At 43.8% G+C, this 17,834-nt stretch overlaps 1 protein-coding gene across 3 annotated transcripts in view; it reads left to right on the top strand.

The window, feature by feature from the left end:
- The window catches only part of TOM1L2 (target of myb1 like 2 membrane trafficking protein), a 66,211-nt gene extending 48,631 nt beyond the window's left edge, over positions 1-17,580 (top strand). Inside the window, exons 13-16 of one of the 3 annotated variants that reach the window (XM_038419475.2) lie at positions 955-1,020; positions 7,174-7,233; positions 9,521-9,557; positions 11,716-17,580. In XM_038419475.2, coding sequence (XP_038275403.1) covers positions 955-1,020; positions 7,174-7,233; positions 9,521-9,557; positions 11,716-11,864 — 312 coding nt within the window. In that variant the 3' untranslated portion in view covers positions 11,865-17,580. The remainder of the gene's footprint in view (positions 1-954; positions 1,021-7,173; positions 7,234-9,520; positions 9,558-11,715) is intronic. The other 2 variants (XM_038419476.2, XM_038419477.2) reach the window with 2 other exon arrangements.
- The last annotated feature ends 254 nt before the right edge of the window (positions 17,581-17,834 follow it).

Here is a 17,834-nt window from a genome sequence, read left to right on the forward strand (position 1 = left end):
TAATCCAGGGAGGGGCCAAAGCCTATTACAGCACATTCTTCTCAGACTTCTCATTTTAATGAGGTTCTCTTATGTTAAAATTCTTCTCATTAAACTGAAGTAGTGCAGTTGTTCTCAAACGGTGGTCCATGGTGAGATGGCTGGTCATAGGCAGTTGACTATCCTTGCTTCCAGCTGCTAAATCATATGATGACAGCTAAAAATATATTACTTTTACCTTTCCGTGTTGGGAATTGCTGTAGTTGCCAGTGAGATGTTACAGGATGGCAACTAGGAAGGGCAGTGCCCATGAGATAATCTTTGTTATCCACACTGTGGAGAAGTTGAGAAGATTGAGTGATTCCAGCTCGTGATATGTTCCCCAGCCAAACTCCTGAAATGAGATGTTATGGTTTTGGTCCTCTTAAACTGTGAAGCCCCTAAAGATGTGCAGTTTGAAAGGCGCCAAACTATTTCATCCAGCGATGATTATTTGCTCTCCCCCAGCCACTATCATCGTGTCCTTTGTAAGGTTGTCATTGCCAGGCTAAGCCTGGACAGTCTCTCTGGAGACCAAGAAAAATTGGAGGAAAAATAACGTTTGATGTGAATTATCACCCCAAGAAAGGGAAGTTCCAGAATGGCTTAAACATAGGGATTTTTGTGAGGTCCGACAGATTTCAGTGTCATCTAGTCCACATTCTGACGACTTTTAAGAAAAATAGAAACGTCAGCCTCACTTAGAAATTGTGAGTTCTGTAACCTGCCCAAAGGAAGCCAAGAGGCCAGGTCTCCTGTTTCTGATGTACAGATCGCAAAGAAGGGTGACAGAAGCAGGTGGTGTCTTTAAGTGGGTATTACCAGAAAGGACCCTATGCGTAGTATATGCTTCTGTTTTACTGCCGTTGTATTATTACTTTATCACGGGTGTTGCTGTGGTTTCTTTTTTTATGGGCATTTCTGCTCTCAACGCAGAGGAGAGGTAAAGGTGGGAGCTCAGACATGGAGCCCATAGACAAGTGGCTAATTACGCAAGGAATGGTGAGGATTTCACCAATTACAATGAACCCTGTTCCCCATTCCTGTTCCTTTTGTAGAATAACCATCTTGTGTTTTGCCTCTCACCCAACCTGCTGAACTACCACAAATCAGACAGTACAAGGATTTTATTCCTGCCCTGTATAATTGTCTAGGGGATGGGGAAAGTTTAATATTCAGGGGGTAGGTCTCCAAAAATTCCTTTTTATATTGCCCAAAGACCTGCAGTCCCATTAGTCTCTTGCTGGCACCAGTTGTAGCAGTTTCTACTGTCCATCTTCACCTTTGAAACAGGGCTGGGGATCCTGTTAGTTCCTTTTACTGTCTCGATTTATATATGCAGTATCCACTTTTCAAGCATAAACACAAGTATTTAATTCAGGGATGGGTCATTTTCTTGGCTCCTTTTCGAACTCCTTTAATAGCAGCCCACTCCTGCGGCACTTAACTCCATGGCGAGCCCAGCACATGAAGTTTGCAGGACCAAGCCTAATTGGATTGAGTAGCATAGGAGAAGGGTACTTCTATGTGTCTTTCTCTTTTTCTGCTTATTCTAAAACAAGGGAACCTGAGTGTGCTAGCTGGATTGACATGTTCCATTGGCACTGGCAAATGTCCCATTTAAGGAATATTTCCTGCATTAAGGCTTTCAGGATTAGACTTTATTGGGAGGACCTAGTGCAGAGTTTCCAACTCTGGCAGTTTTATTTTGAGTCTCGTGATACTGGTGTTTTACTTAAAGCATCAGGTCCTGGAGACAGCTGAGCACGTGAGAATCTCAGCATTCATTTAAATAATAGTTCTGTGCTCTGTTACTTATGATGAAAAGTTTGAAAGTGTGACCTGAGTGTACCTTAAAGGCTCAGAAACCAGAGGGAAATAAAGAGAACTCAACAATTGTTTTAAAATAACTCATTTTTAAGTCAGTCTTGATTCGGGGGAGGGAGGAGCTGACTCATTTTTTTAATGTTTGAGGTTTCAATACTGTTGTGACCTGCTTTCAAGTATAACCACACATATCTTTAGGAGGAATGGTCAAAGTCCTGACATGAGACTTACTGCAGGTTTGTAGGTGTGTGTGTGTGTGTGTGTGGTTTAGATTTTTTGAAGGGGCGGGAAGGGGATTTTTTTGGAAGCAGGCTGAGGCTTTTTACTATTAAACTTTAGAGCTGGGACTATCGAAAGAGCTTACAGGGGCTGGGTATCCAATTCCTACTGAAATTCAATGAGGTACCCAACTCCTGGAGGGGACTTTGAAGATCCCAGCCTAAAGGGGACATGTTGGGAGAAAAATTAAGATCTGGAAAGTAAAGGGTATATAGCATCAGAACACATCCCTGAAATTAAACTAATGGATCCTAAATCGAAAAGTATAATACAAGCCCAGGTTTTTAAGTGAGGTGTGTGAAACTGCACATCACCTGCAACATGCATGCCAGTGCCCAGCAATTGGGTATTTGGACATGTACATAGCCAGTAAGGTGCCTGACTTGGTCACATTCATTTGCAAATGCCTGAGTGCGTGCTGGGTTCTCTGCGTGTGTCATGGGCACACTATGTGCCCAGCTGTATGCACCTAACTTGGAAATGGAACTCTGGTTCCCAGTGTTTCAGACCCACAATTACTAATATAAGCTCAAAAGAGCCGTAAAAGGAATGGCACCTGCTTCTCCGCTGATGCCTTTGGATGCAGTTCCCTGTGACGCTGGCTGGTGTGTGGAGCTGTAGCAGCCACTGATCTATTCCATTTTGTTAGAGGCTCATCCATTATGAATAATCCTGTGATTGAGTTAGTTCCCCGTGTTTGCTTTTCCACTGTTTACAAGTGCAGGGAAGCATGAAATTGGTGCCCCTGCTGTTCACTCCACTCAGGCCACTGCCTTATTGAAAAACCAAACACAATATCTGCTTATTGGCTTGTGGTTATTCGGCCTGGAAAAAAGGATACTGCAGCATTCATGGAGGCATACAGATTTTGGGGGGGATCTGGCTGCCCTAGTATGAACTAGGTGTCAGTTTCTGCCCTCATAAGATGCTCACCCTTGTTCGTATTATATTCCTAAAATAAAACAGGACTAATCATTAACTCAGTTTCTCTCAACCGGCTGTAGTTCATAACCATATTTATTAATTAATTAGTATTTACAGTGTAAATGGAATAACTAGCATCCTAGTCCTGAACTACTGGGTGTTCAAATTCTTTGGAAACTTTTTGTACTGTTGAGATGTGGAAAAGAGGGATGATATTGACACACCTCTCAGCTGTGTCTCTACAACGTTAGGGATGTTAAAGGGGAGGGGTTTTGTCTTTTTAAAAAGTTGCCAGAGCATTTAAACTTTTTCATGAACCGGCACTTGACTTCTTTCCAAACTGTGACAGCCTTAATTTAGGTTTAGTTCCTCTCCCTCTCTCTCTCTCCCCCACTCCCTTTGTGCCATACCCGCATGCATAAGAAATTCACTCTAGGACTCTGTGCACGCTGTTCTAGTGAATTTGGCACTGTTTTCTCCTGCTTATGGTGCTAGCCCATTGGGGGCACCAAGCAGGAATATTTTGGGGGGGCCTCCCCACACAACACACACTAATAATTAATAGGTGCCCACCTTGAGCTGCATGGGGCCCTAAGCATTTGCTTAGTCTGCTTATGCCTTGCACCAGCTCTGACTGAAGGTAGGGCCACAGTACTTGAGGGCACATAGTTCCAGTTTCTCTCTCCTAGATTGGGACAGCTGCCAACGTGTAACGAAAATGTTGGTTTGTCTAAATTATTTACATGCTACCTAGCAGCGTGCTGGCTAGGTGCCTGTTGCATAAGTCAAAAGCTTACATCTCATAAACCACCCACTCTACTTTAGAATGCAAAACCGCCACTGTTGCCAGCAGGTCAGTGGCCCAATTGTTTGGGATAAAAAAAACAAACCAGAATTCACCAAAAGCTAAAACAAACTGCTCTCCGCTGCGCATCCTAAAAGACACCAAACTGGCAGGGGAAGGGGCAGGTTCCTCTCAATAATTAAGATACCTTGATATACTATCTTTATTGTTGGGCACTAACAAATTGGAACGCCACCACATCTGCCTGGGAAAAAGGAAGACATGGGACAATTGAGAGGTACATCCTCTTCCCAGAGATAAAATCCTCTTTCCCTGGAGCCCGGTCTTCTCTTCCTTGTGCCACAGATGAGCTAGGGAAATAAACTTTTGGTGAATAGCTTCAGACGTGCGCAGATGAACTCTCTCAGCCAAAGTTTTTGGATATCTTTTGGAGATCTTTATTTCCCTTAGTGGCAGGATCCCTCTTCCCATCCTCAATACACCAGGGCCAGTTGAGTCACTTCCTTCTGAAGACAATGTCAAGCTCATTGTCTGTCATTTCACTTTCACTTTTCCAGGGATTCTGTAAAGTGCTTCATACAATGTTCTGAAAAAGTTAATTCCCTGTACCCATGTTGGCTTCAACTGCCTGGGCTTGCCCGACCTATAAGATGTTGCATCTTATTTACAATGTCTCGGGCACAACAAGCTGTGTTAGTGAACATATTGTACATGAGTTAAAATCTCCACTGCAGTATATGCAATAAACACACGCAGTTACAAGTTGCAGACAATCAAGTAGCTAATTAAATTGTTTAAAATTAGGATACGCTTTAGCTGCATGAGGGTCACTGCAGCCTTAAAAAGACAAGATTGAAGGATTCCTCTGAAATAGGTGTCTTCACACGTGCCTTAGAGCTCTACTGCTACCATAATATATCCTATGAATAATTTTTGATCACCAAGCGAGGGAAGAAGTGAATAGCAGCCAAGCAAGTATTGGTGTCAGTTGTATTAAATATCCAGAAAGGAATAGAATTAGCTAAACCAGTACAAGGCTGTAGTCTAGCGACAAGTAGTATGAACCTTGTTGGACAGACACTCTAAGAGCATTAATGAGTTCACCAAGAGACTCGAGGTGTCATTTCATAACTGTTTCTTTTCAAGTGGGATCTTATTGAGTAGAAACATAATTTGTGTTATTAACAATACCGCAGGGCCTTTTTAAGGGTAGAATATTGGATGTTATCAGTACTAAGGAAATGGCTTGGCAATACTTTTTTGGTGGGGTCTTTATTGCTGATGAAACCACAAACAAAAACTGCCTTCAAATAATGGTGTCTAACTTTAATTCCAAGTTTCCTTGGATTTTATGGATTGAAGGTTCATCCTCTGTTCTCTTATCCCTCCTTTCTCATCTTTCCCGATTTGGACAATCATTTGGACAGATGATCTCATTAATTTTGGAAAAACCCTATGAAATCACAAAGAAATCTTAACAATCCGTCCTTAGTTTTTGAACTGAAGTCTATTCTTAATGTTGCGTGAATGTTTTATAGGTTAATTCCCATTTTCTGTTTGTGTATAGACTTTTGAAAAAAATGAATTGCAATAGCTTTATAAATTACCCTCCTTTAAAACAAAACATCATAGGGGCCACATAAATACATGAGAGAGAGAGAGAGACAGCAGTTTAAAATTCCTGTGATTTTAAATTGCTGATGGCTGAATAATTGCACAGCTGGGGCTCGTGTCTGAAGTCAGTAATCTCCAAAGCTATTAAACCAACTAGTCAGCTCTGCAAGACACAACTTGTTCGTGGAGGCTAGCAAGTCAAAAACTGTCTCCAGAATCTATCCTCCTGTTAATGGCCATTTTTGCTAGTTCTCAGCAACTTGGAACCACTGCCTTCAGCATCTTACATGCATGATCCAGTTTATCCTTGCAAATTAAAAAGGGAGACTTGTCCTGCACAGAAATCTGGCCTGTTCCAATCTAAACTGCAAGTGCTCCTGTGGTGTTCGGGATCTCCATATCATTACTGTCAGTTACTGGGCAAACTGCATCTCTGCCCCCTCCTGGTGCACCCTGGCCTCAACCCTCTAGCCATCACCTGTCTCTGCATGGAATCACATGATTCTCTCACTCTGACTGGGCCTATCTTACCAGACGTTTTACCATCATTCACACAGGGATCCTGGTAGGACTAACTTCCCTGAGCCTCTTCCATGGTGCTTTGCCCTGTCACCTTGTCTCCCCCCCGCACCACCCTTCAGAGCTTCGTGACCTCTTCCTGGACAGCCCTTGGCAACTCACCCCCCTTCTTTTCCTCCATAGGCTCTAATTGTTTAGTGTTTAGTCTCCCTGCCTGACAAAACAGCTGTGTCACTTCAGCTTAGAGCCTGCAAGCATGCCATTGTCTTCCAGGTGTGTGCTGGGGTGTCCTTATTTAGGTCTATTGTGTTACTTTCCTCTTTGCTCTTTCCACAGCCCCTCTGTTAAGTTGGATCCATACAGTCCTACAGGAACTTCCCCTCGCTGATCAATCATGCGCACCATTAACACAACAGTTGCATCCAAGTATCCATAACATTATTACAGATCAGATCTATGTCCATAACCATTACAAAGCAGGAGATGGTGGTTTTTATCATAATGTGTTTGAATAAGTAGGAAGAGAGCCAGAAACAATGAAAGGAGTGCTCTTTAGGCAAACTATCTTAGCAAGGTTCAGGGAGACTCTCCTGTGGAAGAAACATTTTGGTATAATTACTTCTGATTCTGAAGAGTTTATCCTGAATGTGGTCATTCTGGGTTACTTTCTCTCTGGAAGGACTGATCAAATTGGCTTCATTTGCCTGTGGGAAGACTGCAGTATATGAACCCCTTTGTTATGTTTGTTACTAATCTTAAACAATGATTAATGTCCATTAAAAACAAAAACAAAAAGCTGTGGGGGGGGGGTGGTTCTGAAGTTAGGTATTTCAAAATATAATCCATATCCAATATTCTATCCTCGAAAGTGTTACGTGATCCAGATTAGAGCCATCAGTCCACATTGATGGCTTTAATATGTAATCAAAAAGTTCTCACATCTGGTTACATTCTCCATAATCTTTGTTTTGGTTTTGTTAGCCTCACTGTTCATAATTTAAGTGTTGCTTTATTTGCATGCTATTTGTATTTTGTTGCTTTTTCAGTGCATCTTACAACTTATTTTGTGGTTTTTTTTGTTTTGTTTTTTCCATCTTATTTCTGGCATTTTCCATCATTCTGTGGCCATGATTGTGGATGTATTTTGGTTTTGCCTGCCTTGCTGTATCTCTTGCTGCACTCCATAGATCCCCGTTGCACAGTCCTCTGTCATGGATGACATTGAGGAGTGGCTCAGTACCGACTTGGTGAGACTTGACTTTTTATATTTCGTTTTTCATGTAGGAAGTAGGACTTGTGCATATGCGTAACTTTTAATGCAAGCTATTGTTGCTCCTCCGTGGTTACCTATACGGGGAGGGAATGACACCTTATAAAGCATATATTTGGGGGTTTTCCCCAGGGAAGGAAATAAATAAGTACATGGACTTATAGTTGCCCTTTGCAGTCACCTCATCCTTTCTGAGCTGAAAGAAAAGGAGTACTTGTGGCACCTTAGAGACTAACAAATTTATTTGAGCATAAGCTTTCGTGAGCTACAGCTCACTTCATCAGATGCATTTGGTGGAAAATACAGTGGGGAGATTTATATACACACACAGAGAACATGAAACAATGGGTTTTATCATACACACTGTAAGGAGAGTGATCACTTAAGATGAGCCATCACCAGCAGCGGGGGGGGGGGGGGGGGAGGAGGAAAACCTTTCATGGTGACAAGCAAGGTAGGCTATTTCCAGCTGTTAACAAGAACATCTGAGGAACAGTGGGGGGTGGAGTGGGGGGGAGAAATAACATGGGGAAATAGTTTTACTTTGTGTAATGACTCATCCATTCCCAGTCTCTATTCAAGACTAAGTTAATTGTATCCAGTTTGCAAATTAATTCCAATTCAGCAGTCTCTCCTTGGAGTCTGTTTTTGAAGTTTTTTTGTTGAAGGATAGCCACCCTCAGGTCTGTAATCGATTGACCAGAGAGATTGAAGTGTTCTCTGACTGGTTTTTTGAATGTTATAATTCTTGACGTCTGATTTGTGTCCATTTATTCTTTTACAAAGAGACCGTCCAGTTTGACCAATGTACATGGCAGAAGGGCATTGCTCAGGGACTGCTGAATTGGGGGCCGAAGTTCTTTACAGTTAAACAGTAAATCTTACCTGTCTCCGTTTAAATTGGTGTGACAGCAGTGGCACACTTTCACGTACTTTTAAATGTCTGTTCTCTGCCCCTGCACCCCTCTTCTTTTGGCTAATGTCATTTTATAATCTTGAAACTTCACTTGGGGGAAGAAGGGGGAGTTTCTCTGCTGATTTTTACTTTTCCCTATTTTGACAAATGCTTAGTTCAGCCTCCTGTTCCCCAGTTCAAGGGAGCCCAAAGTACGTGACTAGGCCTTGTCATGGAATACTTCAAGGAAGTAACATCAGTACAGCTCAGTTGATGACACGGTAGAGCAAGCTATAGAGTTATACACTAAGCCCTGGCTATGTGCGCATTAAAAAAACCTTCTGTACAATAGAATGATATTTACACCTTACGTGATGCTTAATCTTCAAAGTGTTAGTCTTCCCAAAACCCTGGTAAGGCAGGTGGTATTCCCATTTTACAGATGGGGAAAGTGAGGCAGAGAAGTTATTCCTCACTTCCAAAGGAGACTAGATTTTGGGGGGTTTAAAATACTTGACAGTGTTATTTTTTTTTCATGTGGTAATTATTTGAAAATTATGTCACCTAGTTGGGATTTATTACAGTTTCCTTATTTAATAATTGTGAATTCTCAAATCCTGGTGAAACACATGCTAGATGTCTGAAGGTAAAAATGTACTAAACTTGTGGTATGTTAACCTTTGTTACTTCTCCTGGACAACACACTAGCTTCCTATCACTTTATTTCAGCCTACCCATCTTATTCTTGTCTACATTCATGGCAACACCTGCTTTACAATCAGCGCTTTTTTTTTTTCTTTTCTTTTTTTTTTTTTTTCCATAATCATGAATTCTAAATCCAAAATGAACCATCCATTTATTCAGGAAAAATACGGTCACTAAACATTTCATTAAGATTAAGCTTTTAAATAAGATGCACTATTAACGAAAGCCACAGCCATGATGTCCTAAAGGAATTGTAAACAGATGAGGTAGCATTTCCTTTAGCTATTCAGTTTTGTATCAGGTTGTGGCTTCTCTTGATAAGAAAAGGCCTGCTGTCTTGGAAGTGGAGAAGATGGAGATTAACTGACTGTCACTCAGGTCTAATGGGGAGTGCACTGATAATGGATGTCGCCAATAATCAATAGCACCATCATTTGGACTATTTCTCTTGCTCTGCAACACGGAGAAATACTGGGTCGTTCGTCTGCTTCCTGACATGAGCATCATGTGACTCATCTAGGTCATCTTGCTCAAATAGTAACTGTGGTTAAGCAAAGGGGCAGAGGTAATGAATGGTATGGGTTACTTGTAAACATGCTTAGGGTGAAACTGAAAGAGAAGTGAAGTACATGTGTTCATACTTGTTTCTTTGTTCCAACTGCAGAAAGGAGAAGAACTGGAAGAAGGCGTGACAAGTGAAGGTAAGCAGAGAAGCCCCTGGCTTTCACAGCGGTCTCAGTCCAGTGCCTTAGAGTAGACTATCCATATTGCTTTCTTCTGATACAGTCACCCAGCAGAGATCCTCTTCTGATCCACCAAACTCCTGGTAGCTGATGTTCCATAGTGCATCCTTCTGGAGCATCTTCACTGAAATGGGAAATGGTGGAGAATTTCAGGAGGGAACTTCAAAAAACCCACTTGTTTGTGCTGGTTACCCTGGTAGGGTTCTGTGCTTCACTTCATCTTCACTGTAGCTGTGCAGTGCCTCCTTAGCAACATACGAGCCACTGAACTCCCTAAGCACTTGGAAATGATTGTCCTCTGTTATTTCAGGATGGGATGTTTCTATTCCCAGTCTCCAGGACTCTTTTCTCTCGCCCCTCCTGCCTCCTGGTGGAAGGAATTGAGTTTTCTCTTCCTTTTCATCTCACCACTTTCCCCTTTTAGTTCCAATCTCCCTTCTGCTGACCTAGCTGCCATGTGGCACTTCCCTGGCAGATGGACGTAACCGTGTAAATTTATCCTTCTTGCCTCTAACAGGAGGTATCAGGCACTTTGAGCAGCTTTCATTAGTTACTTTTAGAAAAATAGATTAATCAAGAGCTGTGTTAACATCCCAAATGATCATCTTAAAATGAGCTGTTTAAAAGGGTTAAATCGTGAACACAGAAAGCTCCTATTTTAGCTCCTATTAACAGAAAAAATAATTCTGCAAAAGCAGCTGCGCTGGCTTCGAGGAGCAGGAGAAGGCAGGCAGACAGACAGCAGGATATATCCAAATAAGAGAGCTAAATTAAATTTAATTAAAAAAAAAAACAAAAAACCCAACAACCAATGCAGTAGCCATATCCTAGCAGTAAGACATGTTGGGGCATATTCTATTGGTTCTGTGGGGGTAGATGCCATGCTTTCAGGGTGTTAATCCTGATGTAAACAGTGCATCTGATTTCTGAACTTTAACGAGACACCACAGTTAAAGTATAGGTTGCGGGGTCAATGAAACATGCCCCGGCATGTCATAGAGCTGTAACGAGCTATGCATTATATAGTGCTCAGAAAAAAACAAGCCCAAGAAAATGCCCTCCAACTTTCAACTCTTTTCCCCCTTGCTGCGATTTTTCACTTTCCCTGGACGTGCCCCACTTGTACTGTGTGTTCCCAGACTTTATTCCTGCCCAACATGCCCATATGTGTTGCTCAGAAACCAATCCTGGCACGTAATGTGCCTATGTGCTTTGCTTAGTATGAGTGTGAGAGAGAGCAAAGCTCACTTAAGGGATTCGAAACACCATAAGAATGGTGGGGGAACCTAGAAAATATTGAAGGCATGACTCAGATACCATCCATTGGAGTGTGGGGAATGGTCATTTCCTCCCCCTTTCCCCACCCACCAGAATAGCACTAGATGGTATTTCTCCCTAGGTTTGGGATCGCACCCTTGACTGGCATGTGAGTGATGATCCACTCTGCTGACTAAACTGTATTACTGTGATGCTTCTTTCTTAGGCCCTCTGTGCCCTCGTGAGGAAGTCATATTTGTGCATGTGGCTTGTGTCTATGAAAGGTTGGCTCAAGGGATTGACAGTGGGGACAGAGCATGGGTTCTCAACCTAGGGCTCGTAACCCCTTATTGACAGCATTCCCCCTCCCATGTAGCAAGGTGGGAGGAGGTCGTTCCAAAGTGGAAAAAATTGAGACCCACTGGTAGAGAGCCTTTCACTTTTGTCAGCGGTTCAAATCTATCCCAGGTTGGATTTGACCATAAGTTATTACCATCAGATGGCTGTATCAGGGACCTTATGTGAAATGAGTTTGGGTCTCTGTACTAGTTCTGGTAGTGAATTCTCTGGTGTGGATACCTGTGCTCTGGGAACTGGACTAGCTGCTCCCTTGTTGGCAAGCTCAGCAAAGGGGTAAGAGGTTTTGATGGCCCATGGAGACGACTCTTATCCCTTGTGGGGTCAAGGATGGAACACACTGGGGCAGGGGGCAGCATGAGGAAGCTTTCAGTGATACTGCATATGCTCTGCCGGTCCTGTGCATACCCAGAGAACAGTCAATGCACTGTTAGGTTCATGCAGAGGATGATCCCTGGTTCAACCCTAATTCTGATTCTTCTCAATGTTTTTTGCTTTGCAGAGTTTGACAAATTTTTAGAAGAACGAGCCAAAGCTGCTGAGACAGTCCCAAATTTACCTTCTCCTCCGCTTGAGGCCCCCACTCCTCCTACGAATCCTTCAGGCAGGAAGAAGCAGGAACGCTCAGAGGATGCCCTCTTCGCACTGTAAAGATCGCTCTTGGCTACCTTCCCCATGCTCTGCAGAAGAATGTCTCTGTACAGTCACATTGTCCTTTCATAGTTCTTGGCTAACCATGACCCCCTTGCTGTCCTGGTTTCATCAATTGCTTCTCTTGCTGATCTTTAAAACACCCTCTCTTCCCCCCTTCCTCCCCCTCAGTTGACTTTTGTATTAAAGGCCAGCTCTGCTCCTGCCAGACCACAGTTCTCCAGCACTAACTTAACCTCCCCCCACCCCCATTCCCATCCAAGCTGCATAAGAGCAGCTCTTAATGCCGAAATCCCCTTTAAAAATGCATGAGTATTTCTTTACCTTGTTGATCTGAAAGTGTAGAGAGAGCGGCCTTGCCTTTGATTTACATAGGGACCATCCCCTTCTGCGGGTAGGTGCTTCCGAATAGGCTGGTCTGAATGTCAATCCGCATGTAATTGCCTGAAACGGAATGGAAATATATTTTAATTTTAGATACAGATGTCAAGGTATCAGCTTCTAATAGGTTTAGACAGCAAAGAACAACAGCTTTTCTCTTTCAATATGTACTTCACAAGTTAAAATTCTCCTCTTGCTCCTCCTCCCCCCCAAAATCTCCTAGTACCATGTGGCAGTTGCTGTTCTCTACTCTGTGGTGCTTCCAGTGTGTAGTCTCATGGGATTTTTTTTCTCTGAGTTGACCTAAACTTGCTCTGATTTGAAAGCAATTTGTTAGCTTTGTCCAGCAGGGCCATGAATGGGAGAATGCTGGGATAAATGGCTATTGTAACACTAGAGATCATACAAAGTATTTCACTCACTGTGGGAGCTTTTCCCCTATAGTATTTTGTCTAGAATGTGTGCCTTTTTAAACCGGTTACATTTCTCCCTAGCTTGAGAATACTTCTCCAATCATTAGCTCTGATGCTAAGCAGGCTCTGCCTTCATCTCCTCAACTGTTTGAATAACATCCATGCAAATGGATGGGACTGAAAGACGTAATGGGTGAGACTGGCCACACTGGAGGGGCATGTTTGCTGAATGTCCCCGGTATGCCCTCTAGCACTGGAAGGTAAAAACAGAAATGTTGTTAAGAGGTAGGTCATCAGAAAAAGGGGCCAGAGTTGCGATTGCTTGTAGGAGACTTCCTAGGCAAATGGATACCGGGGGAAAGATTTTAACCGGCACTTTGGCTGTAGAGATGCAGATACTGGAGATGCAGCTCTTTATTTTCCTGCTGGAAGGTTTGGGCTCAAACGCTGGCTGGCTGCGGTCATATTGTATGTAATGTGAAATAGACGTAGAGTGCCCTTTGCAGTCTGTGCCTCCTTACAACCATCTAGTGCTATGAGGCGACTGTCCCCACCCCTTCCGCCTGCGTGCTTGGATTCTGTTCCCTTTGCTTGTCAGAGGAATAAAGTAACAACGCTGTCCTCCTGAAGGACAGGCAGCCCAGGGACCGGCATTTCCAGTATAGTCCTAAACTGCTCTCCCTCACGCCTGCCCCCTCTCTCATACCCTGCACAGATTCCTGGGTAGCAAGCCAATGGAGCAAGATGGAACAATAGAGGTGAGAGTCCATACACTTAAGAGCCGAGGTAACAGAAGTGCTGTATCAGTTAAGCACACTTGCATCTAGAACGCTGTTTCTCCCAACTCACTAGTCGTCGTTCCTGAGGGCATAAGAATTTTTAGGCGGTGAACTGCTTCGTTTTGATTCCTCATGGCATGACTTCCCTGTGTACTGCTATGTGTGCATCATTTTCACCATCTTTAAACCACTAAAAGTCTCTCCCCTGTGCCAGCTACCTGAATGTTTATCTGAATTGGTTTTATTCTGGTCAGTCTCCATTAGCCTGCATGTGTAGGGTACTTCAGGCTTTGGCTATGCCGTGATATATGCATGAAGCATGGTCCATCCCCTAATGGCTCACTGCAGCGTGTTTAGTCTTTTAGAGAGACAGCCCTGAAGCAGAATTGTCCATGTTGACTCTAAACAAATGTAACTTGCCACTAGAGGCAGACCTCGGGACCTTAGAGCATCAGCTATAGAGGGGACGGGGAAGTGCCATCTCAGCCTGCGTTTGTTGTCACAGAGCAGCCTGCGTGGTGTTAGGATCTCTGAAACAGGCCAGCTGGAGACAGGGCTGTTCAACAGCGAGTCTTGGAAGAGGACCAAAGCAGGAAGTTTCAAGAGAATTGTTGGGGGGGCAGGCGAGGGGAGAGACAGAGCGGGGGTTGTCAGTGATGGCAGCTGAAGGAATGTGACTTGTAAGTCTTGTTGGATAGAAGGCCAGGCAACATGTGATTGGTGAATGGGCTGCCGAGAAGGACTATACCAGCTTGCTCAAAGACTTTGGGGGAGTGTGCGGTATGATCTCCAGTCATTCAAACATGCGTGGTTTCCCACCCTTTCATTCTCCAGCTGCCACCTCGGCCCTCCCTTGCCCCTGGCAGCCCTCTCTTCCACTCCCCCTTTTTCTCTCTGCCCCTCTCCTTCCATTGCTTCACTCACCCTTGGTTCATTCCTCTTCGTTTAGGGGCTGAGATTGTCCTTCCAAACCCCTGCACTGGTCTAATGTTCCTTCCCTGCTTGGATATGCCTGTTCTCAGCCAGCCCTGTGCTGTGGAGAATGTACGTCTGCCTGCGGGTGGATTCAAAACTGGTGCCAGGACATGTAGATGGCTTGATCGAAGCAGGGGGAATGAAACCACCCTTTGCCTCTTCTCTGCCACCCCACCCCCAGCTTTAATTCTGTGGCTTGGGAGCAGCTGTGAGGGCTAGATGTGCTGTGCTCAGCTAGAAATCTGGGTTTTGTACAGAACTTGAGTTACCTGAGGAGGGGAGGGCCAATGGGATGGGATCACTGTGGGGCTTGGAGATAAGCTTGGCATTACGTGATATTGCCATTGGAGATCTTCTGTGGAGTCCTCTTCCTCTAGAGAAAGACAGGTAATCTGCCTGTAGTTGTCCCTGACCTGCAGGAAAAGAAGGGGTTAAACCCCATTAACTCTCTACCATGCATAAACTAGAGTTGCTTCCTTGGAAAGAGACTGGTCCCTTGGGCAAGATCTTGTAGAGCTGCTACTTGGCTGACTGCAGTCTCTGATAGGGGAAAAATAAAATGGAATGAAACCGGTAAGGCTGAGTGGAAATGTGTTGCGGGTTGCTGAGAGTCAAAGGGTCTCTGAGCTGTGCTTCTAACCTTACGAACCTCAGTCTCTGCGTTCCCCTTTATCATCTGGTATTATCAGGGAGGCAGACGTAACATTGGTTTCAAAGGGTAGCAGGTGCTGTAAGCGAACATCCGTTAGCTAATGGAGTGGGCTAGACATTAGCTGGGAAAACACCCCACCTTGGGAGAAATGAGCGCACATGCTAGAGGAGATTGTGGCTAGTGAGTTGCATTTTGATAGATTAATTATTTAAGAACCACCAGTTCTCTTGTGCACATTCACCCCACCCCCTAAGGAGCCCTGCTATCCAGGCAGGTCAGATCTGGAGCCTAAAACGCTGGGGCCCGGCTCAGCGTGCTGAGCACTCGTGAGGGCTGTAGAAGTCAAAAGGAGCTGTGAGAGCCCAGAATGTTAGCCCATGGCCTCTGTTGTAAACGTCAGAGCTACTGCTGGAGCTTTCCAATGTCCTGTAACAGGATCTCCCATCTTCTCCGCTCTGTTCCTTGTGATTTGCAAGAATGGGAGCAGTTGAATCCCTTTGAGGAAAGGAATGGCTTGTTCCATTGGTCCTTGGAAGATGGTTACCTCAATTACTCTTCCACCCCTTTATTGTAAATGCTTCCTCTACACAAGTGAGGAGAGAACTGAGACAGCTCTGGTATTTGTGGGTGAAGGGGAAGGATGTGTCAGAGGAGAGCAACATGGCTCAGCAGAAAGCGTTTCTCATCGTGCTTAGATATCACAGCTACGTACTCAGTGACACTAAATTAACATTGGGATCCGTTGCAAGTTCTAATGATGCTTTATTCTAGGTTCTAGTATTTATTTTGTCAAGATATGCTTTCCAATGTGTTTAACATCAACTGTCAACTACTTGTGTGCTGGGATGTAAAAAATGAATTTTCTATTGAAATATACCTCTTTTGGTTTTAAATGTTGCGTGTAGATTTCAGGTGCATCTTTGGTGAGTGTAATAGATAACAATGTGCTGTACAGACTTTTGGGATATTTAACATGTATGCAAGGTTCAAGGGAGAAAAAGAAAAAGAGCTCATAAAAACTTAGTATGGTCTCTCTTAAAGGGCAGAGTATATGTATGCTAAGTGGTCCGAGTTGGACCATCATGTAGCCTCCAATGTCCCTTTCTCCTGCCAACTTTAATAACCCCGTCCCCCAAATTACATTGACCAAATCAGCTCGGGTACCAGCATTTCAGGTTTATTTTTACACTTCCAGGCAGAGGGAGTTTTTAAAGAATGAAACTAGCTGCTTCCACCTTAAATGGAGGCCTTTACCCAGCCAGACACAGTGAAGAGACTTGGTTTCCTCCAGTGGTGTAGCCGTAGATCTAGACTGGGGCTTCCAAGTGCACAGAGGGAGTTAACTGCCCAACTTCTGTTGGATTTTAATGGAAGTTGTACACCTCCTCGACTCCTTTGATAGCTCCAGACAATGTGACCTGTATCTGCTGCTTCCCATTTGCTACTCTTCTGTTTCCACCAGTGAGGATGGTACATATGGTGGTAGAAGATGGGAGCAGATTTGCTCTTGTACCATTTTCTGTCTTTTTTTTTTTTTTTGGCCTTGTAAATTCTAGGGCCTCCTGTGTTGCTGGGATGTGCTGTGGGGCAGGGTGATGCTGGTTGGCTCCATCCCAGGGCTGAACTGATCGAGCTTGGTCTGTATTTGTTTACCTCCTCAGTCCCAACTCCAAGGCTTGGGAGGGAAAAAACAAAACTCAGGACAGTTTTTTTTTCATGGAAATAATGAAGTAGCAATTGGTGGGTAAATGGTATTCTTCTTGCAGGTAACCCTTTGACTGCCATCCTGTTGGCATCTTCCCACTGCCTTTGTCTGACTGGCCCAGTAGAATCAGTTTGCCCCCATGCTCACCATCCACAACTTCCCACATGTAGCGGGTTGTCCAGATGACAACAGGCCCTTTGACATGGGATTTAAAAACCTCTCCACTCTCATCCCCTGCCTCATACAAGCAGCAGCAGCAATTTCCCTGTCCATCTGGGCTAAGTGCAAGGCTCCATTTGACAGTGAGCTGGCTTTGGTCCCAACTGGTGATTTACCCACCCATTGCTCCCTCCTCCTGTCTCCACCTAGTCAGTGGCAAGCTTATGCCAAACACACTCCTCCTCCCCCGCTCAGTGTTTTTATAAGCATGAGTTCTTCCTCATTCTGTAATGTTGTTATGAGCTACCATTAACACTACAAATGTAACCTGTGTAATAGCATCTCTCTGTATATTAAAGCTATAGGCTTTCCAGATAAAAGTGGATAATATTTATTTACTGAAGATATTTTTTTGTTTGGGGGGAGGGGGGAGGGAAAGGGGACTTAACTGTTGAAAAATATTGACTATGTAAAAACAGAAGAAACACACACTAAATAAATGTGTTGCTGTCTTTATGTAGAAAGCCAGTGCGTTTATGTAAGGATGATCCAAGTGTATTAATCTGCCATCAATTAACTTACAGAAATCATCTCTCTAGTTTGGCTCTTGCATGTGCAATACTCCAATAAAGCACTACTAGTGTGAACTGTACAGTGATGGCTTTGAATCTGTGTCTTAGATACACCTGGTGTCTTGCTTTCCTTGCCTCCTGCTCTTCCTAACCAGACTGCTGATACGTTTATTTTTGTCCATAGCTACCTCGAGTTGCTCATCAGCCCACCAAGACTCAACATATTTCCAGTGTTCCTTTCACATGATGCTCATTATACAAAGCCGTCTTTCAGGTATCTTGAGCACTAAGTCTCAGACTTGACCCACTTTTAAAATTGTCCACTGGTGGGAGA

The sequence above is a fragment of the Dermochelys coriacea genome, chromosome 10 (assembly GCF_009764565.3).
Source record: "Dermochelys coriacea isolate rDerCor1 chromosome 10, rDerCor1.pri.v4, whole genome shotgun sequence".
In the NCBI taxonomy this organism is placed as follows: Eukaryota; Metazoa; Chordata; order Testudines; family Dermochelyidae; genus Dermochelys; species Dermochelys coriacea.